The 24,616-nt window shown below is 42.7% G+C and overlaps 1 protein-coding gene across 2 annotated transcripts in view; it reads right to left on the bottom strand.

The window, feature by feature from the left end:
- Positions 1-2,103: 2,103 nt before the first annotated feature.
- The window catches only part of LOC138284016 (neuronal acetylcholine receptor subunit alpha-7), a 459,428-nt gene continuing 436,915 nt past the window's right edge, over positions 2,104-24,616 (bottom strand). For both annotated transcript variants that reach the window (XM_069222357.1, XM_069222356.1), the window contains exons 9-10: positions 9,506-9,615; positions 2,104-4,604 (exon numbers count right to left, since the gene is read on the bottom strand). In XM_069222357.1, the coding sequence (XP_069078458.1) occupies positions 4,095-4,604; positions 9,506-9,615 (620 nt within the window). In that variant the 3' untranslated portion in view covers positions 2,104-4,094. The remainder of the gene's footprint in view (positions 4,605-9,505; positions 9,616-24,616) is intronic.

Below are 24,616 nucleotides of genomic sequence, written 5' to 3'. Positions count from 1 at the left end.
AGTTAGAGATTGTTACGTGTGTACACAGTTGCCTTTCTCAGTAAGAGAAAGAATCACATATTATAGTTTACCCCTAATCTATGTCATGTTCTGTAGCCTGTTACTGACATTTTTGGATCAGCAGGAGTATTATTAATACTACTATTCAAATTGTGATTTGGTGTTTTCAGTTGTTCCCATCATGGAACACATAAGCAGCATTGTCAAAGAGAAAACTATTGACTCAGTAGGAAGTGTCTTTAAACCTACATTGACATTTGGAACAGTATATGTCCATTGTGCTGCCAGTGTATCATTTTTTTTTTTTTTGGTGCAGCCGTGGTGCTAGTAATCCACTTTACAAACTGATGCATTGGGCCCAATGCAACAGTTTGAATAGCCCTGTGTCACATTATACCTGCCACAGGTTTAATGCAGTTAAAACACAAATGATGGACGGAATGCAGAACCAATCGCATTTTCACTTCCAGTCACAGATCTGGGTTTAATGCATCAATTATTGCGCTCACCATTACACCCCAGTTTGGACTAAGCCATATGCACATCAGTTTTGACCCTGTTCCCCATGGGAACCGTCAAGCCTGCACTGCTGAGCCAGGTCCTTCTCGGACCAGAAACAATCATCCTGCGACCGGTTTCAGAGTATCACCCTTCATCAGCCAGGCTAGCATAGATCTAATGGTATAGTGAGCCCGGGACCCATGTCTGGGCATACCCAGCGCACTTAGGGTGACAAAAACAAACTAACACAAATGAAGGATGGAATGCAGAACCAATCAAACATTAACCCCCCCAGGCACAACTCTTTTGCTCACCATGCCACCCTAGTTTGGACCCAGCCATATGCAAATCAGTCTTGACCCTTTTCCCACTTGAGAAGAAAATCTACTCAAATGGCAGAAAGAAGCAGCGCAGAAAAATAAACGCGAGCAGAGCAACATGTCTGCATTCCACCTACTCATGGAGCTCCTTGGAATCTTGTGAACTTCTTATGTAACTCCACAGAATTCCGCAGAGTGAAACTCAACAAGTTCCTCCCAGGCCTAGTTGGAAAGTCACCACTCAATTCCGATAACTATATCTATTCCACTGACACTGATCATGAGTTCTACGAGGCAAACTCACAACTACGGCAGGGGTAGGAAAATAGCATTATGGAGCATTACTTTCTTACATTTTAGTAATGAAAATAGTAGCCAACAGCCAAATCCAACTATATACCAGCGTTTTGAATGGGTCAATTCATTTTCTCTCACTTTCAGCTTACAAAGTATGCCTTGGTACATACCGTCAGTCATAGTTTGAGAAAAGAAAACGAAGAGCAAGCGGATTTAATAAAGGTGTGTGCTTCCTTTCTCTGTATGTCAACAATTGTAACAGAAACGTCCGTAGGGTTAAACTGACTACTAATAGTATTGAAAGAAAATGTTTTGTGTGCATACACCAGTAGAGTGCGTTGTGTTTCATTTGGTACAACACTAGATTTGACTAGGCACACAATTAGTTCAAACATGGACAGATACATCTGTTCACCCGTTAGAATCACTTCTGACACCTCTCATGATGAAGAACGTCCTAGATAAATCGATTTTGCCGAATTCTTTATATTTTGTGTTTACATTGTTAAGGGGGTAGCTATGGCTTGAAAACCTGACTAGGCAGAAGTAGCCCTGTCTGTCAGTTTATTTCAACCTTATCATTGTTCTCTATGTCAATCCACTAAGAAGGAGGATTTAGGAGCAGAGATCGATGATTGCAAGCGCTGTAGACTGCTGTGCACTCAATGATTTAGTCAATTCTAATCATTTTTAAAGTGTAAGTAGATCTTATTATTTATTTGTTTTTTTGTGGTTGTTAGAGTCTTCTAATTTCTTTTGCCCTTGTCTGTGAATTTGGTGAAATTATGCCACTGCCAATAAAACTAACTTTAAGCACCGATTGTTTAGCTTGTTCTACCACTTCTACGCTTTATTAAAGGATCAAATGTGAAACTCAGTCTGAACCCGCTGGACATGCAGAACCAGCAGGAATGATCTTGTGTGTACTGACTTGCACGGCTTTTTTATGTGCTCTTGTTACTTCTAAAATAAATCTTTACAAAAATTGTATTTCATTTTAATTTTATTCTCAAATGGTTTGATGTCGCCTTGTCGGTGCATCAATTATGTATTCGTCCTGTATCTTCCGTGTAGACTAGCTGGAGAATTGTTGGCACATTACGAATAACATGGATTTTACGACGATAATAGAAATATCTATACATTCTGCAATTGTGAAACATGCAAGTTCTACATATAAGTACACTTGGAATATACGATACATACTAATTATATAAAATTACTTCATATAAAAGTCATTCTGCTTGTAGGTGGAGTTAGCTTGAACCATACAATTTTGAACCATTTATGAGCGTCATCATATAGAGAACAGTAAGGTCCAACAGTGGCAAGTGTCGCCAATGTATTCATTTATTAATTCACAAGATAATATATGTACAGACTACTCATAGAGATGTACATATGGTACTGTTTATTCCACGTCTAGAAACGGGTACTTTAGGAACATCTTTTCAAGTCCCAGTATGTTTTTTCTTGCTACAGGCATGTCTTTGTTTATGATCAACAATATGTTTGTATGCATGTCTAAAATGGACCATAAGAGAGATCTATACCATTTAGCTACTATATAAAAATATTTTGTGTTTCTGGTTAGAACCACATTTTACCCACACCCTGTACGTAAAATAAAAGACTAATCTGGAAATAGATGTGGACCTCGAAGCGACTTCAGAAGTATTCGCAAATAAATGTATATACAGCATAACATAATTCAGTCAAAGCGAATCTTTGAATGGTAGAGCGATACTTGCATTTGCTCTTCAGTCAGCTAACTCAAACTTCTAGCTATTTAAAACGTGGATTATTGAACCTCTATTATAAAAACAGACTTGATTAAATATAGACGGCAGTGTTTTTTTAATGGGATATACGCAATTTCATATTCGCATTTCAAAAGGAACGTATAAAAGTTATTGGCCTCGTCAAAAAAACATACCGTGTCACTTTTCCCTTTTAAACTCTCTCTTTTGCCCCTCTTATCAGTTTATATATAGTTTTCACTCAGGCATGGTCTGTATTCTATGATTGACTGCAACATTGGCCAGTGCCATGAACGTCTATTCATCAATATGCCATCATTCAGCTTTGACCTTCAAGGACATCACCGACTAGAACTGTTATCAGACCTTAGTCTTGTTTGCTGCAAAAGTGCTGGGGAAGGGTGCGAGTAATAGACAACAGGGATCTTGTCGGGGCAGTGCTACATGTGTCAAAATGCAGGACAGGGTAGAAGATGTTACCTCAGTAGTCCCTAATTGATTTACAAGCTTGCCAGGGTGAAATGTGGCACCTTTGTAGCATAAAGAAGTGCTCACATTTATTGGAAGGAGGAGGATATCAGCATGTTTGTGATGGGAACCCATAGATTATGACTCAAGGAAATATGTGTTGAAACATATAAGCAAAGATTCCCTTTACTTAAGCCTTTAAATTCTTAAGAAAAGTGTGTAGAACACTGAAAAATGAAGAAGTATGAAGCACACACCTGATGGTGGTGTAAATATAAGCCCAACTCTACGGGCTGGGTTCACGGTAAATCTCTCAAAATATATTGCAGAATCAAAAAACATGAAACATCAGTAAAGTGAAAGATTTGCAAATATCTTTGCCTGACTAAAGAAAATTATTATGAAAAAATATTTTATGAAAGTTATAAGGGAGAACAAAGTGATTGTATACTTGCATTTTAAAGTGGTTTGCCACCTTAAATCATAAAGTGTATTCTTTAAATGTTTTGCCTGTGATGAAGAAGTAGAACGCATGGCAATACTGGTGCTTCTTATTATGTGGAAGCCGTTCCTTACCCAATTCACATTTCGGAAATCTGAGTGTAAACCATCTCTTATTCTAGACGTTCCTCCTTCGTGATCAAATTGATGTATTCATAAAGTGAATTGGCACAGCAGTGTCATGTTTATCCACAATCCATTAACTGCTGAAATCATTCTTAACCCTTCTCTTTTGTGCAAATCATAGTCAAGCAAAATCTTTAGATACAGCTACTACAAAATTTGGTGCGGACATTAAAATTGAAATCGTACAAATGATTGTAAAGACAGAGAAAGCCACTAAGCACAACCGGTCTACAACAGAGGCTGCAAATTTCCACTCGTTGCAAATAAGTTCCTCTTCGTCTTGGCTTCGAAACCTATTCGCAATATATCGAATTTCATCCAATATCTTTGCTAAATCTGGATCACCCTCAGTGTGGTGCATGTTGTGAAGAAGGGTGTCTTCTTCGGATGTGGAGCAGGTCATCTTTCCACACATTACTCCAGAGTCAGTGGTGGGAGTACACTCCAGGCCTTTAAATCCAAGGTAAAGCATGTTGCCATTATTTGACTGTGGGCCGCTCACAGTGTTCAGCTCCACACTTGATGTACTAAAGCGACGCTTAGTATGCTGGCAGGCTGAGCGCACTTTGTGCTCTCCAGGTCGTTTCATTCTCAGAAACCAAGCACACCAATTCAGCAAGATATTTCTTGTCTGGAAATAGAAAGCACAAACACAACACAGGGCAAAGTGAGTAGTCCATACACCCAAAACCAACAAGGAAGCACTTACAATACAATTAGCTCAAAACGTTTTCAAAGTTTATACCAGGAATAGTGCATACAAGTAGAATGGATATCTAATTTAATTGCCAACTAATGAGAACATTTTCTTTTTTAAACCGGGCAGTTTGGGAAAATGTCTATTTCTGCAGGATCATCCCATTGTTTTGTACTGATGCTGCTGGTGTTTTTACCCTGTGCACTGCCACTCTTCTAACCAGACCCCGGTGCACATGTATGACCCCTTAAATCATGTTGAAACTATCTAAACTTCCAATTAGTACATTTAACTTAACTATAAGTCCCTAGTATATGGCACAAAGTTTACCCAGTGACTAAAAGTTAAACTGCACTAGTACCCAGGGCCTAACAGTTAAATTGCACTAGTGGACTACATCACATATTGTGCCACCACTAAAGTGACAATTCAAAATCTTACCGCAGGCTTACTACGAGAAGCTCGTCTTTGCACGTTTAAACTGCAATTTTGACCTTGTCAAAATTAAACCTTTTGACAGCCCTAAACTCTCCTTTTGAATATAAGTAAGTCACCCTTCACTAAGCCTTAATGCCTAATAAGACAAGGTGCATGGTATTTAAAAGAAGGACATGTAAACAATTATTGTAAAATATGTCTTTACAGTGATAAGGCCCCAAACACCATTTTCACTGTATCAGGGATAACTGCTTCAGAGGAAACCACTGGGAGTTAATATCAAAATTAAAACATGTTATCTTTGCCTAGAAACCTTCTAAAAAGTTAATTCTTGGATGTTTAACAATATTTATTTTAAATCCATTTCATTGGTAAAGGCAGATTTGTACTAAATATTTTACAAAAAGCACTTTTAAAAACTCACTTTTTGCCTGTCTAAGGCCTCTAGAAGACCACTTGCATGAGTTTTCAACTGTCATCTAGTAGCTGAACAGCTCTATAAAGGGCTGTGAACATGCTGTCAGAACTGAGACAATATCCTTGAGAAGTTTTCTGTTCCTTCCACATGATGATCAAATAAGCAATGCTCGGGAACTTAGGGTAAGCCTCTTTGATGATAACTGTCACAAAAGGATGAAGGTAACACCTGGACCTGGCCACTTCCTTTTTTCCCCCCAGCAAGTCAGGCACCAGACCCAGTGGGGGAGGAGCTGCCTGCAGAACCAGTTTTGAATGTCAATAGAGGAAGGGTTGCTCATTTTCCTGACCATGCCCATAGGGTGGGCACAGGACCTCTGCATAAAGAAAAAAGGTACTGTCATCTTGGATTTAGGTAGAGGAATGCACTGTGGGATTGTCTACAGTAGAACACACAGCATCTGCTGCTAAGGTTGGTAGGGTTACCACTGACAACTTTTTCACTATTGATTAGGGATGGACCAGGAGCTACCTCACCACAACATTGTGCCAGACATAAATGTGGCATCCCTGGGCACCCTCTTTAGAACACTACTAGGCCTGTGGAAGATGAACTGCACCAGCTGCTAAGACCTGTGAGGAGAACCCTGAGAGCTGGACCCGCTCCCACTTGTACCCTATACAAAGGAAGTGACTCCAAGGCTCAGTTGACTGGCCTAATGTTAAGTTACGGGGACACAAAAGCTGCAGAAAGGCCAATCCTGAAAGAACCTAGCTGACCGGTTTCAACTGGACATACCTTGTACAATACTGTTTGAGCGAGTCTTTACACTCAAGTGCTGTTCTTGTGGTCTTGAGGTCCAAAAACCTTTGGCTGGGGTCATTCCTCCTGCCTAAACCTAGACATGGGACTTAGAAGCTTTTTCAGGACTTTTTGCCTAGAGAACTGTCAGAAGACTGGGACTAACCTGCCAGCCAATCCACTAAAGGTTCATCGATAGTGGACCTGCCTTTGCCCCAGCTCCCTGTATGTGACAATGAAGAACCTTCTTCAGCTACTGCCTGCAGCCTTACCCAGCTGAGGAAGTCCAACTTCCAGAAAAAAATCCAAGTCTAAAGGGAGACTTTACCAGGCCTGATGCCGAGCAGCATCCAATTAACATTGATAGCTTCCTGGTCGGTAGCTTCACCAGAATCATCCTTTACCAACTCTTTGTTGACTAACCCATTACTTTTGTCCGGGTCTGTTGGGGCTAGTTGCCCGTAGATGACGCTTTGCACTTTTTGGCACTACTTGTATTCAAAACTTAAAAAAAATTCCTAATTGGATTGTTGTTGTTTTTATGCCATTTTATTCATTAAAATATTCTCTATTTGTATACATTGGAGTAGGATCTTTAGACTCTTGTATTTTTGACTTTTTAACTGACTTAGTACTTCTAAATGCCTTAAACATTTTCTTAAGTTAGGCCTGTCTTCTCTGGGCCATCGCTACCAGGGGCTGAGCTCAGGTTTAAATTACTGAAACGTTTGCTGGTCCTACCAAGGATAGTGACACTGAATACTTGATATTATTACATTTGATGGATTCAAATCCACCCCAAATAATAAGCCACTCTTCCACACACTGTCATTAGTATCTTTCAGGTTGTTCTCATTTACCTTAACCTTCCATAAAACAAATACAACTATGCTGCAGTAATGAAATGTACTTTCATCGAACTGCAAAGTCTATGTGCCAGTTCTGCTAGAGACTCACTGCCCTGTGGAGGAAATATGTCAGATCTGCTGAATCCATAGCTTGGCTGGCAGAGCACCTTCAGACCCACTTCCAAAGGTTCAGGACTGTGGTGTCACCACTTGGCAGGATAGGACTCACAGATGGCAGAGTCCAGGTGCTGGGTTCAAGGCTGTGGAGCCTTCTGTCCCTGAAGCTCTGGTTGGGAGTCCAGCCAACTAGCCCTTGGAATCACTTTGGTTCATTGGTTCAGTAGATGCAGGCCCAGTCCTTCTCACCCAGGCAGGAGACAGCAGGCTAGCACAGAAGGGAACCGATTCATTCAGCGCAGCAGTTCAGCAGGGTGGTAGTCATTTCAGCATCACAGCAGTCCTTCTTCCTGGCAGCGTATCCACAGGTCCAGAAGTATTGCGAAGAGATGGTGTCTGACATCCAATATTTATTTGTGGGGCCCTCCCTCAGGATGGTGGAAGAAGCTTCTAGAGGTTCCCTTTGAAGTACTCATACATTCTTTCTTCCCTTTCTGGCTCCAGACTAACTAAAGGGGGTATGCTGTGCTTTGTGTGGATGTACGACACAGCCTATTCAAATGTGAGTAGAGGTATGTCCATTTCTGCCCTCCTATCCTGTCAGTGAGGGCCCATCCAGGCACATCTAAGCTGTCTATTGTGTGTAGCTGTCTAGGAGGAATACACAAACCCCAGCTTCAGCTACACCCAGTCATATGACCCAGAGACAGGCTACAGGCACTAAATGGCTAAGGCAGAAAAATGCCAACATTCTAAAAGTGGCATTGTCAAAATAGTAATTGAATACCCGAATTAACCATAAGAAAGGATTTTTCATTACAAGTCGAAAGACACCAAACATGAACTGCGTACCTGCTCCTATTTAGAAATAACAGCTTACTAAATGTAATAATATAACTCCAATGTTATCCAATGGAAGCAGTAGGTCTTGCAGTAGTGGAAAATGAATTGCAGAGTTTTTCATTACCAGGACATGTAAATTTAAAATTTCATATCCTACTTTTCAAATGCATTACTCCCCACCCACTGGACTCTCCAAGGCCTACCCAGGGGGTGCCTTGCATGCATTAAAAATGACGGTTTGGGTCTGGCAAAAGGTTTATTTTGCCAGTTCAAACTGGCAATTTCAAACAACGGTCACAGGCTGCAATGGTAGGCCTGCAACATGTTTAAAGACATAATGGGTGCTTCAGACCTACTAATAGCATTTAATTTACATGTAGTTGCAGTTTACAAGGGACTTAAAAGTAAAGTGTATATTCCAATTAGGTGTAAGCCAAATCTACCATATTTAGAGATTGGAAATGTTATGAAAAAGGTCTCAAAGCATTATGCAGTCAGTGAGACATCACATTTAATATACAATTATTGCACATTTGGGAAATATATTGTGAATTCTGTATTCTGATCAACATAGTTATTCCAAGAGCAACCTACAAGAGTTACACAGACACACAGACACACACACAGGCACACACACACACTTTTTGTAACTGACCTTTGTAGGTGACCAAACAGGTCCAATATGTGCCCTCCTAAAATTCACTTCTAGAGGTGCCATTGCTGTCACAACCCTCCCCCACCAGCAATCATACTCTTTTGACTGTATCTCTAAAAAACTAAACTAGTAGTCACACACAACAGAGAACACCCTCCCTTAACTTACAAACTAACAGTCACATTGTCACAACAGTCACTACTGGAAGAACTCTCAAACCCACTACACACTAGTGCACTAGTAGTCACCCTATGGACTGCACTCCCACTCCCCTCTGAGACCAGCAGTCACACACGTCCAGGAGTATGTTTGAATCAAAGTCAGATTAGTCTGACTGATTTCTGAAAGTGCCTCTCCACTGATTGCTGAGGTTGTGTATGTGGTACTGTGGATGGATGAATGTGTTATCGAAAGACTAACTCAATGGGTGGATGAATAGATACATGGATGAAAGTACAACTGACTGAGTACGTGCACGATGGATAAATGACTAAATAGACGGAAGCATTAACGCACTTTTAAACCTATTACGTTTGCCATTGGTTGTGTATGTTTTTGCACTAAATGATTCTGTTTTTGTTGATGGTCAATGAATAAACAGTCTAAGATATTTTACATGTCCCTATTTTCAATAATCGAGTTTGCAAATTGAAATAAGCACACAAAGAGATATATACGTGCAGTTAATCAGCATTAGCGACGAGTTAAAGCATACCCAGTTTGGCATTTTCCCTCCATCTGGATCATGGTGGTGATATTGTAAAACAATGACTGTGACAACCACAGAAAGACCCACGATGATCATTGTGCTAGCAAAATATTGAGCTGTAATGAAAAAAACATGAGTGAGTGCACATTTACCTCTTGATCAAAGTTATTGCAGAGAATTTTGTTTTAAACGCACCTAAGCAAGATGTCCTGTTAAGCTAATATTCCAACGAGTGTTATGGTTGGATTTTTACATTTAATTGTCACATTCCACTACTGAGATTAATATTCTGAAGATTTACCTGTTATTCAGGATACATGCATGTAATGGAAAATAATGATAATGACATTTAACAACACAAGACGTAATTCCGATGATGGTGCAACGCCTTAACAGAAAGCCATTAATCATGTTTAATCATTTAAAAACGGAAGCACTAGCTTTTACACTCCCTCCTGTTTCAATGGTGCAAAAGCCAGACTTTTTGCCAGTTCAACCTTGAGAATACAATCGTGCATCGTTTTTCCTAAAAGTGGAACGTTTTCACTCTGAAAATCAGTTTTTTAAGTTAGAGAAACGAAACACCTCTTATCACAAAAAAAAAAAAAAAAAAACAACTCTTCAGATAGAAACAATTCTGCACAACTCAAGAGCCTGATTAGTGTTCCCTCAGTTGTGTAGACTGGGGAAGTATTAAGTCCTTCTGTAAGCAATATAAATAGGCCCCCGTCTGGTATTAAAATACTGCTATAAATGATGTACATCACGACCATCATACCATGGGACCTTACTCTCGCTGCACCCCCTACACTAAGGTAATTTACAAATATTCAAGTTCCTCGTTCTACTCGTCTTTTCTTCTTGCAGCCCATTAGTAGAATTTAATGTACAGGGTCTGGCTACATGTAGTGCCATTTACTAGGGACTTACAAGAAAATTGAATTTGTCAATTAGGTAGTCCAATGTTACCTTGTTTTAAGGAAAGAGTACAAACTATTTCTTACTGGTTAGCAGAGGTAGAGTGCACAGAGTCTTTTTCCAACAAAACCAAGTTCAACAAAGTAAGACAGAGAAAGCAAAAGGTTTGGGAGCATATCACACCAAGAATGCCAAGTCTAACAGGTGTCCCCCAAAGCAAAAACCAGGGCGAACTATCCATTCTTATCCTCAAGGTGGAAAAACCTGGAAATACAATGAGCATTGGTGTGGTCAGTCCCAGGGCGATTATTCCATCATGAAGTCCATTCCCTTTAGGGAGATTTACTACCTCAACAGTTTGGGATTTTTACCCCTCATGTACATTAGCCATCTCAGTGGGTTTATTTGTCTGAAACTAGAAGTGAGTCCCAAACAAGTGTGGTCTTCTTCAGTGCCAAGACCACTGCAAAGGCTTCCCTTTTCGTTGCACTCCACCTCGTGTTTCCTAGGAAGTAGCCTCCTGCTGATGAAGGCTAAAAGTTGGTCCAAGCCCTCATCATTCAGCTCTGAGAGAACAATCCCAAAATCATGCCCTGAAGCATCTGTTTGTAAAATTAACTTATTGGAGAATTACGGTGCCTTGAGAGGTGGTGCCATGCACACGGCCTCCTTCAAGGTGTCAAGAGCTTTCGAAAGACTTCACACCCCTGTCCAGATCACTTCGTTGGCTACTTCTCAGAAGTCAGTTTTATCAAAAGGACAGCTATGGTGTCAAATCCCTTGACAAAGCTTCTTTAATAACTGTTGAGGCCTAGGAAGGCCCTCATCTCTGTCTGGTTCTTTGGGGGTTCCCAAGCCACGTTGGTCCCCACTGACTTGGTGATCTAAGTGTATAGTGGATCCCAACCCCATCTGCCACTTCTTGACTTTGATAGTCAGGCCTGCCTTCTGCAGGGCCTGAAGTACTGCCAAGACGTGGTGCAGGTGGTTATCCCAGCCAAAGCTAATCACCGCTATGTCTTCCAAGTAAACAGCACTGAAGTCCTCCAACCCAAACAGGGCCCAGTTGACAACCTCTGGAATGTTGGCAGAGGCCTTCCATAACCCTATGGACATCATTCAAAACTGGAAACAGTTCTCTGAGGTGGAGAATGCAGACCTCGCTTTCCTTAACCTCGCTGAAGGCAATCTGCTGGTACCCTGATGTCGAGTCAAAGGTACTAAGGAAGTAGACAGCTCCTAAGTGATAAATGATCTTATCAGCCCTGGGGATAGGGGAGCATCTGTCTTTGTGATTGAGGTTAGCCTAATGTAATCCACACTGAATTGGAGTTTTGGTTTGGCGGCCTTGGGTACTAGAACCTCAGGACTGGACCAAGGGCTACTGAAGTTCTCAATCACATCCTAACTCCAGCATTTTAGATACCTTTTTAGATACCTCACCCTTAATACCGGTTCTCACTTTATAAGACCACTTGTAAATTTTGTTTTTGACATGCATGCTGTCCCTGTTGTCAATAACATGGGTACATCAAGTGTTGAGCCCTGGGGTCATCAAGAAAAGCAAGTCAAACTGTCCTATCAAGTGGTGACAGTTCCGTCTGTTGTTCTAAGGTCCGGAAGGGGAGAGGACAATTCCGTCCACTGACTGATGTTGCTCTTTGGAAGACAGAAGGCCAGGGAGAGGCTTACTCTCTTCCATCCTGTCACCAGGAGCATGGTTACCTTGCACTTCTCAAAGTGGGATTTGTGCAGTTGACCTGCAGGATTCTCAGAGAGTTCCTGGATGACTTGAGGCCCACTAAGTTGGTAACCTTCCCCTTTCACTCTTTGACCTCATAGAGCTCGTCCACTGTCCTGCAAGGCCAGGGCTCTAGATGCTCCAATAACAACACTTTTTTGACCAGACTAAAACATAACCAGAGTGGCCTTCTGGACATGCCAAAGATTCATGACTTCCTGGTTGGCCTCCAATTTCTGAGTTGCCTTTTGCGAAAAGTGCTTCATCTGAGTCTGCTGGGCCAACATGGAGCTGACTGCATCCTAGGGGGGATTTCTAGGAAAGTTGCTTCCAACTGTCCTTCATAAGGCTGAGCGGCCCCTAATAGGGTGCCCCTACAGAGGTTTAACAGAACCTGACTCCATGATAAGGCACCTCCATGTAAACAAACAACAGGTGTCAGAACACCATTTAGACAGCCACTGGGTAAGCACAACGATGGGGTTCAGACCTTCTACTCCTGAAGTCCAGGAAATTTACATACTATGGGTCCCAAGCAACTGGACCATGTACCCCTCCATCACTTGACTCTCATTGGTAGCGCTGATCGAGCAGTCCACGGCTTCTCATAGGGGACGCAGAGTCAGGGAGTGAAAACAGACTCACAACTCAAAATACATGCAGAAGCAGCAATAAAAGATTTTCCAGTCAAATACTTGCTTTTATCAAACAAAGGTGGGTTATATATGACCACAAAGTAAAATACAACAATCACAATAATACACGGTTCCCCAAGGTCAGGGCTCTACTGTTTCATAGGCAGGTCCCCGAGTTCTTCTCCCCTCAAGCTAGTGGTAGTGGTTATTCCCCTTTCAGTCTAGGCAACATTCAGGTTAAGCCCCACTACTAGTCTGAGTCTCAGAACTCACACTCCATATCGAAGTCAAAAGTGTTCTAGGGCAGCAGTGATATCTGGAAAGCAAGTTTCCCAGGGCCGTCTGGCATAAAATTAGTGTTACTCGCCCCAGCAGAATCTGAGTGTCCGGAGTATCAATGATCTGTAGATGCTGGAGCAGAAGTGGCTGTGTCTATTAAGTGTTTCACACCCGGCCCAGGTAGGCTGCACTCAGCTGTCCTATGTGTCCCCCACAGGAGGTCATTTCGTGGCAGTGACTAGAGGGGTTCTTGGGGCTCCTCCAGACTAGCTAAGTTCTTTGGTTCTTCCCACCAGTTGTGGAGGGGTTTGTTGATCCTGGCGGTGGTCTTCATTTAAGGGTCAGGCCCGCTAGGTTCAACACGACAGCCTCTCCTCTGATGATGATCTCAACTAGCCTACACTTCTTGCTTGGTCCCAGTGGCCTCTTCTGGCATACAGGGTCACTTTTCCTCCACTTCACATGGACTTTGACCTGATCAGCACAGCTACAGTGTTCACGGTGGATGCTCAGCATAGCGGGTTGCTGTCTTAACATCATACATGGGCTATCGCCTGCTCGGCATGGCAGCACTCTTCACCACAGCCCCTTCTGGCATACCGGGTCATTGATTTTACACTACACATGGGCAATGACCTGCTCAGTGCAACAGTCATCATGGCTCACTTCATTACAGCCCTCCTTTGGCACACAAGGGTCACTGAATTCACCTAGAAATGGGCAATGACCTAATCAGGGAAGCAGTTAAAAGTCCTCACACCTCACCAAGGGAATCAATTCACCCAGATTCAACACTGGACCTTGCTTCCTCCAACGCTCCACTTTTCCTTATCGGGCACATTGGTCTTGGCAAATGCTGGTGCTCCAGGCTCCACAGCAGGTTGTCTTGGATACGCTGGGTGATGTCCATTCACCTAGCTATGAGACTAGCAGGCCTTGGCCCCCAGTCCTGGTCACAGGCAAAGTTCTTGCAGAGCTTTACCTCTTAACACATCCTGACTGGCTGCTTGACAGTAGACAATTTTTGGGGTCTCAAGTTCCCCTTCTTTTGCTGCATTTCCTGACCCAAAATGTGATTTAGAATCTCATTCTTTAAAGTTTATGTTGAGGGTTTGCTTCTCTTTGAAGTACCCACTCTTCTTTTCTCTTTTCCTCCAGAAAGCATTCTGTCACAGTAGGAGAGACTCCAAATTGGGTATCCCCATAACACAGGCCATGGGAGCGACCAAAGGGTTCACACCAGGATGTCAGCCACAGTGATATATGTATCAATAGGTTACTCCAAGGCCTCAGTCCCACTCTTTAAAATTCTGTTATCAGTGCTGTAAGAGATTGGGTTACTGTTTGAGGGGGGTGAAATCCTACCAAAGCATGAATCATAATTCTCCTCAGGGCAAAGTCACAAGCAAACCCGAAATTAACCTGTGCTCAGCCCTTGGGTAGCTTGGCACAGAGCAGTCAGATTTAACTCAGAGGCAATGTATAAAGTATGTGTGCAACACTTCAAACAGCAACATCATGAAAATAAATACCACAAAAGGATCCCACACTAGATTAGAAGAATAGAGTATTTTTAATACATAAATCAACATCAAAACAACAACAATCCAATTAGTAGAACCAGAGATATTCAGTTTTAAAAGGTTTAGCAGAAATAGAGCTAAATATCCCAATGTGCCAACGGTGGATATCTGGTTGTGCCAGACCATGACAAAGTCACAAGAACAGGCCGCCGGGATGGAACACGGGCTAGCTATGGGGACACTGTGAGGCCCTCTGAACAGAGTACTTTAATCCAGGTTTGCGAAGCATTACGAGGGTCTGTGTCAAAGATGCATCCCCCATCCGAAGCAATGTACCAATTCCAAGATGTGGCGAGGCTGAGGTGCAAGGTCCTCCATCATAGTCAAGGATCACGTCAACAAGGCCTTTGTGATGCGAAGTCCGGCATCAAGGATGGGTCACACATTTGGGGCGATACTTCAGTTCTGAGGAATTGCTAGTCTGCAATGAGGAATCCGGCGTTGAGGCTGCCATCAACAAGGGATGTGACGGCCTGCCCTGAGTATGCATTGCATAGTGGCAGTTCTGATGGGGTGAAGGGCTGCAATGCAAAGCAGATCTTTGCAGCAGATCCAGCAGGGGTGAGTCGTCGGTTCTGCTAGGGGTTGTGATTCATGGCAGAGGAGATGCCTCTGTTCCGCTAGATCTACAGAGGCTGGAAGAGCACCTTAGGCCCACTTACAAGGGTCCAGGACTGGGTTGACACCACTTGTCTTAGATTCTAAAAGTGGCATTTTTAAAATTGTAATTTAAAATCCTACTTTACCATAAGAGAGGATATTTCATTAAAATCCCCAAGCTACCAAACATGAACTGTTCCCATTTGGAAATGGCATCTCATAGCCAATTGGCATATTTAATTTACTTATATGTCACTAGTAATGTGCACTACATGTGCTCAGGGCCTGTACATCAAAAGCTACTTGTGGGCCTGCAGCATGGATTGTGCCACCAATATAAGGAGTCATTTACAATGTCCCAGGTGTGCCATTGCAGGGCCTGTGTGTGCATTTTCACAGTCACTTCGACTTGACTTATAAAACTACTTGCCAAGCCATAAACTCCCCTTTCATTACATATGTCACCTCTAAGGTAGGCTCTAGGTAGCCCATAGGGCAAAGTGCTATGTAAATAAACAGCAGGACATGTTACACCCAAAGTAGTTTTTCACTATTGTGAAGCTTCCTTCTCTCATAGGTCAGCATTGGAAATTCCCTTATGTAACTTGAAGTGATAATTTCTGATCTGAAAGGAGTGGCATTGTCATATTTGGTATGGTTGGAATGGTAGTGAGATCCCCTTCCTCAATCTTATGATCAGAATCAAGGATAAAGAATTATACAGGAAGACCACAGAAAGAAATGTGTTACCGGCTTACATGAGCGATCATCCTAGAGCACTCAGAGATTTACTTCCCTAGTCTCAGTTTTAAAGGGTTAGGAGGAGTTGTTTCTTGAAGGAAAATGTTTTTTTTTTGTGAGGCACCCATATTAATAAATAGACTTCTTATCAGAGGGTATCCACATGCATTAGTAAGAAGATCAATTAATTATATTTTATTATAAGGCCGTTGTTTCTATTTTGTTGCCTCCAATATGACTATATATGGACTTGGCAAGTTCTTAGCAATGGGTCTTCCTTTTATGTACTTTGGTTTAGTGGGAATTGATGTCCTCATGACATGTATGTGTGATTTGAAATTGATTTCCAAATTATTTTTTCACATTCTTTAGACGGACTCCATATATAAAGAGAGAATTATTCAGCTTTAGGTTATATTCTTCTTCATTTTCATGATATATTGTGGTATTAGCTGAATGTTCAACTATTCTTGATATTGCAAAGAATTACTGCTCAATAGGGATAGATTTATATAATTAAACTCCCTTCCAATTTGGCCACCGAAGTAGTTAATTTTGGTCCCCTCTCTTTTTTCTAATAGTCCCTTTTCGCTTTCTACAATCTATTTATGGAGCACACTTGCAGCTGTCATTTTCTCTGAACACCCAGCTTGTTAACATTGGCATTGGCTTCACCAGATCCCGATTCTCAGAAGTGCACCCCTCTTTTCCCTTCAATATTCTTGGTTGCTTTTTGTTATAAGGTTGCTTACCAGTTCTTTTGGCCCTTTATTTCCCTAGCTCAAAGATTGACATGACTTTATTTTCACCGCTGTCCTTCTATCAAATTTATTGGTCGTGTCATACTATTATGGTGAGTGTGGAACCACATTTGGTTGGAGTACCTGCACTTTTTTATAACAATTAGTCGAACCCAATAATTTTTCGTCTTGCAGATTAAGCTACAGGTAGCAGCACTTTTTACTGCTCATTGTCAGTCCGTATTAATTTATTTTTCCTTACATGTTCAGGTATATACTCTCTTTTTCATTATAATTTAAAACATGTTGGTGCGCACAATTGGGGCATTGTGTTTTTTTTTTTTTTTTCAACTTATTTGTGCTAGTCCTTTTTGCATTATTTTTGTGATTTTTGTCCATTTAACTTAACTAATTTATTTCCTTTTCCTCTTTTTCTTTTTCTCTTCTTCATTGTCCTCCCTTTTCCCCTCCCCTTTCGCCTTGTCTTTTTTCCTTCCCCTTTTACTCCTTCTTTTCTCCCTCCATTTTCCCTCCGTTTGTTTCTTGTTTATGTATACTGCCCTCAGGCTTATTCTTATTTTAGTCTTGATGATGGTCCTAGTATTGCTAAAAGGATCAAAACATGGTCTACTTTGACACATTGACCCCATGTGAATTGTTTGTTGGATGTATAAGGGTTAAGTTGTGTCTTTGTTGAATTGTGTCTTATCAGATGTATTTATTTTTGTCATAAATTTGCCTAAGTTTGTTCTTATTGAACATGTTTTCCCACTTACATTTCATTGTGTAATTCAATTGCTAATAAAATATTTATTATGTTGATTGGACTGTGCATATGGGTATGATTGTTCTCCCACTTGCCCAGCCTGCCATAGATATAGATATATACATATCTATATATATATATATATATTTCAGCTTTCAATTAGGGATCATTGTTTCTTTAATAATTTTAAGTTAAGTCTGCCTAGTCTCTGCCAAGCTACCAGAGGGAGAGCACAGGCTAATGTAGGCTGTGTTGTGACTTACCCCGACTAGGATTGTGGTCCCTACTTGGGCAAGTTGCATACCACTGCTGACTAGAAACCCAATTTCTAACACCAATGTTACCATGTTTTGAGGACTGAGCACAAGCATTTTAGTCATCGTCAGCACTGATAAAGTAGGCAGAGTCCTTAGGCCAGCAAAAATGAAATCAGCAAAAATGGGGGCGTAAGGCAAAATGTTTGGGGGATGACCAGTCTAAGGCTGACAGGTCCAACAACCCCCATCTTGTCCCTGGGATATGCCCAGGCCCCTTCCTTGTGACCTCGCTCTGAATCAAAGAGCTTTAAAGTGTATTGGACACCCTGGTTCTCCCATCCTCCAGTGTGTCCCACCCAGCTTAGAGGAATGCAGCAATATACACATCTGCCTGTGGGGGGACTCCTATACCGCCTCTCCTCTTATTTCTCCACCCAGCTCTGGGTCTCCCAAAATGGAACCCAAAGTTTACCATGTATTGTATCCTTCACCGGCATGCCTGCACAAAGCATATGCACATAGCATACCCTTAGTGCACAGCACTACACCTCTCAGGTATGTACCATTCACAGTCATAAATACACCCAATACATGCATATAATATACACACACTGCACAGAACTGCAACATTTATGTATTGTACAAGTCTCAGCCACACATACACCCAAAACATGCAGACAATATACATGCACTGCCAATATTGAATTATCCTTGTAATGTACTATTCACAAGCACAAGTACACCCTGTACATGGATACCACACATGCACTGTGCAGCACTACACACCAAACGATGTAGGCTAAGGGTGACTTAAGCACACAGCTGTGGAACTTTAAATGAATGAACTTGAAGACCTCACTTCAGTGATACAGGTAAAAAGGGCCGGTAGGTTTTTGCCAATATGAGGGTAGTGCTTTGGGCCCCCATCCCAGTCCAATAAGACCGCTATCCATGAGACATGCCTATATGATGACGCACATGCATGATCCGTGTTTTCCTATGACAAGTAAAATTAGAATTAGGGATCTAGATATCATTACTATTGGGGCACTGAGAGCAGGGATGCACATCCATCACCATGCAAGGTATATTTGTCAAAAAAATAGGCATGGTGAGAGGACTTCCACTTCTGCCTCAAGGGCTCTGACAGATCCATGATCATGCCTTTAGGGGACTTATTAAATCTTTCAACAAGTCCATTGTTCTGGGGATGGCATGCTGTGGAGAACTTGTAGATTGTTCCACACTCATCCCACACTGACTTCATGTAAGCTGACATGTAGTTGGTGTCCCAGTCAGATACCACGTCCTTAAAGAAACTCACCTGGGCAAGTATCCCCATCAGTGGCCTGTCCACTGCAGGCACAGTCACTGTCTTAAAGTTATGGAGCCGGGGATAAACCTGTTGTCTAGAACTGCTTTGGGGTCCAGAGTCCCCACACTGTCAATGGCCACATGTTCAAAGGGTATTCCCATAATAGGGAGAGGAATAAGAGGAACCTTCTGCCTTACTCCTGATTTCCCAGTGGCATGACAGGTCAGATAAGATTTACAGAATACATCTGAGGTCATTCTCATCCGGAACCAATAAAAGTGAGAGACCAGTCTTGCAGAGGTCTTGGTCTGCCCCAGATGTCCTCCGAGGGGTACCTCAGGAGTCAGTATCCATAGGAAGGCCCAGTAGCACAGGGAGAACACTAGCACACATGTTTCCTCAGGCTCAGGGACCTTAGGCCCACTATAAAGTAGGCCATTATCCCAGTAGATGAGGTGATCACCAAAGGTACCTCTATTTGCCTGAGCCTCAGCCTGCCATCGTAGACCCACCAAGAGTGGGACACTCTTTCTTTGCTTTGCAGAACTCTGCCCAGGAGCAGCTCCCTTCTGCTTTCCACCCCTCTAGCTCAGATAGATCCCAGAAGCCATTAATGTCCTCTCCTGTTGTTTCCGGGCCATATTAAATTAGCCTTGAGTAACCTAATTCTAGAAACTTCTGGTCAGCCGTGAACAACTTATAACAGCAACAGCAGCCCCTTGGAAGCGTGCCCATCAGGAACGAGTGCTGGGTCACCTTTCTTAGAAAACACTTCTTAGCAGTAAAATACCACTCACTCCGAGGTAATCCCTGCACTGCCATCCTGTAAAGAGGTTCTATCAGCATCTAACGCCTTGCAGAGGGTCTTCCTGGTAAAAGATCCAGGGTTTCTCCTCTATCCAGTTAGGGTCCAACTGTCCGTCCAAGACATAATAAATGTTTTCATTAAAAGCAGGAGGGAAGGTGCATCCAAACAGAATCCCCCAGGCCATTTACAAGCAAGATCCAGGGTAATGGTCAGGGAAGTTGTCCCTCCTATTTCCTACGCAGTCAATACATGTTCCATACCCAACTCATGTTAAGGTGCTGTGATTAGCCCAATTCACAAAGCTGGAGCCAAAATCTCACCATAGAACTTTCATCTTATCACACTTTCGGACAATGAAGCAAAATACTTTGCATCTCTCATCCTGGACGATTTGTCTCTCTTGGGGGACACAAACCAATTAATCCTCACTACACAATCTGGCTTCAGGAAAAGCTCTGGCATCATTACTAATATCCTGGCATTGTCTATCACCCTGTCCAAGTGGGGAAAGTCAGCTTTTTACTGATTAAATCAAGCAAAGCTCTAGAGGAAGGATAGGACTTGGAACATTCCGACACACCTTCTCAGAACCATAGAGTCCCTTTTTACATAAATTTGGGTGTGGATTAAAATTGGAAATAGCACTCTTCTGTTCAGAAAAATCTACACTCAACAAGGCCTTAAGTAGGGGTGCGTGCTGGCCCCATGTCTTTTCAACCTTTTCATGGATGACCTCTCACCAGCCCTTGATGAAACCAACAGCCACGTTCTGCATCTTGGCAATCTGGCATTGAACCACCTATTATACATGAACCGCATGGTCTTGTGCAGCTTGACCAAAGTAGGTCTACATAAACTGATAAATACTCTTAATTTGTTCGATACACAAAATGACTTGATTATCATTCAGAAGAATACTAAGGTGATTCTGGTTATCAGGGCATGCAAGAACAATGGCACTTGGTACCATGGAGCCCACGGCTTGAAAACAGCAAAATAATAAAAGTAACTAGGGGTGTTGCTAGAGCCATCACAACTAAGAGCAATGCCTTGATTATTGTCTTTCGTACCTTATACAAGAATTTGAAAGGCCCAGTGCTTGACCTTCTTTTCAAAGTCATAGCAGCTAAACTCTTGCCAACCTTAACCTATAGTAGTCAGGCCCTGTTTGGTTGTGACTGTGCACTTTTGGAGGTTATTGTTACACACTAAATCTACCACCAAGCTCCTACCCAAGCCAAATTCAGCTAGAACTTAGTCTAACAAGGCAATTGGTTTGGCGACAGTGTGCAACAGTGAAATGCTTCTTCAAACTATAACATGCAGAGCCCAACTCACTAAATTCTATCCTGTTGTCAGCAATTGACAGCTCGAGTAGCAGCAGGTACAGCAACAGCCTCAAACACTACTGGACCAAAGCCTAGCCAGCTTGCATCTTGGGAACCTCTGGACCATACCGTGCCTTCAGAAAAATAATCAACTCAGCAACGGCTAAAATCTCATTACTTGAAGACAAAGTCAAGCTTGCAAAAAAAAAAAAGCAATGCTTGGATGGTCATAAACGGCTGCTCAAAACTAAAACAAGTGCTGTACTTATCTCACACTTACCCATTCCACCTGAAGCTCAAATTGTTGGAGTGTCACCTGGGCTGCCTTCTAGCTCTTGGAGATAAACCTGCTTGGCTGTATACTGGTGACAGAAACTGCCACTTATGCAGTATAATCAAAGAGGATCTTGTGCATGGAGAAGAAGCGTCTCCTCAAACCTCTCCTGAAGGAAAAAGGGAACCACGCATGCAGGCAGATCTTCATCTCCTGTCTAGAGTCAGACGACCCTATCCTCAACTGTCGCTCCATGAGGTTTTTTAACATATTTGAACAAAAGTCTCCTTTTAATTAGCAACTGAGTGTACCGACTCGCAAAATGGTAATGCGACTCGCAAATAGGAAGGGGTGTTCCCTTCCTATTTGCGACTCGCACCGTGATGCAGAATTGCTTTGTGACCGCGAAAGCGGTCGCAAAGCAATTCGCAGTTAACACCCACTTGAAGTGGGTGCTAACTCATTCGCAAAAGGGAAGGGGTCCCTATGGGACCCCTTCCCCATTGTGAATGTCGCAAAAAATATTTTTCCAGAGCAGGCAGTGGTCCAATAGACCACTGCCTGCTCCCAAAAAACGAAACCAAATGGTTTCATTTTTTCTTTTGTATTGCAACTCGTTTTCCTTTAAGGAAAACGGGATGCACTACAAAAAAAAAACTGCTTTATTAAAAAGCAGTCACAGACATGGTGGTCTGCTGTCTCCAGCAGGCCACCATCCCTGTGAGTGCAGGGAATCGCAAGGGGGTCGCAAATTGCGACCCACCTCATTAATATTAATGAGGTGGGTCTTTGCGACCCCCTTGCGATTCGCAGAAGGCGTCTGAGACACCATTCTGCATATGGTTTTGCGACTCGGAAATTGCAAGTCGCACTGAGCAAGTTGCACTGAGTCGCAATTTCCGAGTCGCAAAATCTATTCTACCTACATCTGGCCCTAAGTTCCAAAATTTGCGTCAGAAGCCAGGGACCACAGTTAGTTATAGTGACTGGAAATTGATCCTTCTTTAGCTAATGAGAAATCATTACTCCTGCTCCTTTAGCCTGTTTCAGTCTGCCCTAGTCCCTCCTTGCCTGATGATGATTCCATACATGCAGGCACTCACAAACATTCCCATGCGACTAGCCCCTGTTATCTGATGCCCATTTTGAAACTTAAGTCTATTGTGAGGAATGGCAGTATTTCTTCATGGATGAACGCAGGGGAGTTATTATGCGTCTCAGTGCCAGCTACAGTGATCTTCAGCTTATGGAAGATGTTGGAGTCTTGATGTTCATCCTGGCATTTGTTGAGGATTGAAATGACTTTGTTTAGTTAATTAAAATTGTCATTTGACTGCACATAATTTCTGCTTATTCTTTCAACTAGGGATCTCTGTTCCTTGTTCCACTTACTGCCCCATGTCGCTGGTGATAACTAGGTTTCTTTTGTGTTAAAAAACTACCCATGTAATTTCCAAGTAGACAATCCAAAGGCATGGCTGCACTCATAGTCAGTTAAGGGACCTGAGACCCCCATTCAAAGTGAAACACAGCCACAGTTTGTGACTCTTGTGGTCATCAACTGTCACAACTTGGAGGTCTACACTGAGAATTACCTGCTCTAAGGACAGCAGATGACGCCTAACATTAGTCATGCTAGCTCCTGTGTCTCTCAGAGCCTCCTCCCTCTGAGCATTGATGGTGACCCACTGCATACACTATTTAGTATTATTAGCCTTTGGTACCATCTCTCTGTCACCCTAAGGTCCTAGGGTAACCTCTGCACCACCCTCAGACTAACTAGGGCAACCTATGCCTCGAGCGCTACACTTGCCATCCTTGGGATCTGCCCACCACTGAGGAGCTGCTGCCTTTTTGGGCAGATGGAATCCCCCTTAGCTTGCCCATGTCTGTAGCACTTATGTGTAAAGTGATCTGGATGCTTCCTCCCATGAAAACCAGTTTTCTTTTGGTCAGGATGGGACAGGGAATTCTTCCCCTGGAAAATCTTTTGGGGTCCTTGAGCGAACTCTTTGTTTTTATTCTTGTTTCCCCTCCTTCTTCTAGTTGGGGTGCTGTCCACACTTTTGGTGCCCCTCCCCGGTACCTTCTTGTGGGTCCTGGTGCTGAGCCAGCAGTCTGCTTCCTTCGCAAGCTCCTTGGGTCAGTGAGCTTGGAGTCTATCAGGTGCTGTCTTTCCCGGAACTTCAACCTGTGCTTGTCAGGGGTAGGACCATATTTCAGACAAGGGCTTCCTTCATGAGTGGGTTCTTCACCCTGTCAACCTTTCCTAGGGACGATGGTGAATCCCTCCCCTCAGTAAGTACATGCCTCCAGAGACTGGGTATCCTATCCCTCTTGGGGGCCCTATGCATCTCTAGAGTTATCTTCTAGGCCTCAAACAACTTGGCTATATTATCGCCTACGACAAAGGTAGGCACCAGATCTTTTGTGTATGTGGAACCTCCTATCTCCATTGGACACTTGTTTGTCACTGCCACCATTTCTGCAGGACTCTGAGAGCTGTTTGGCCTTTAGCTTCAGCTCCTTCTAGCTTATCTCATGAACCAGCAATATTTAATTTTCTTCCAGGGCTAGCTTCTGCACCTCCAAGGCCCTTTCAGCCTCAGCCTTCTCCTGGGCTAACACAATCTCTGCCTTAACCTTTCTGTTCTCTGCAGCTGCTTTCTTATCCTCTGAAGACAATTTCTTTTTGGCTATCTGCAGCCTGAACGCTCTCACACCCCTACTGCACTCCAGTTCCCAAAAGGACAGGTTGTTGGAAGACACACTGTACCTGACAAGGGACCTTGCTCCTGGGGCAGGTTTCCTTCCTCTTCCTGCTGCATCTCTGCACTTCATTCATCTCCTCGTCCCCAGGGTTATTATTCTATCATTCCCTTGTTGCAGCTTGCGTCCTGCAGACCACCTAATAGACTCTGAGGGAAACCTGAAAGTCCACTTTTGTGGTCCCTTCTCCAAGGTTAGCTTAGCTCCTTGCAGGGCTTTCTCAACTCTGACCTATTCAGGTTATCAATGTTGTTAATCTCCAACCCTATTTTCTCAAGCAGGTATCACAGGTAGGGCAAATGTGAGGATGGAGTTAAATTTGGAAAAAGGAAAAAACTATGGTTAATAAAGTAGAATTTAAAA

This window comes from Pleurodeles waltl, chromosome 3_1 (assembly GCF_031143425.1).
Source record: "Pleurodeles waltl isolate 20211129_DDA chromosome 3_1, aPleWal1.hap1.20221129, whole genome shotgun sequence".
NCBI lineage: Eukaryota > Metazoa > Chordata > Amphibia > Caudata > Salamandridae > Pleurodeles > Pleurodeles waltl.
Note: the sequence above shows the minus strand (reverse complement) of the source record. Positions and strands in the feature narration are given on the sequence as shown.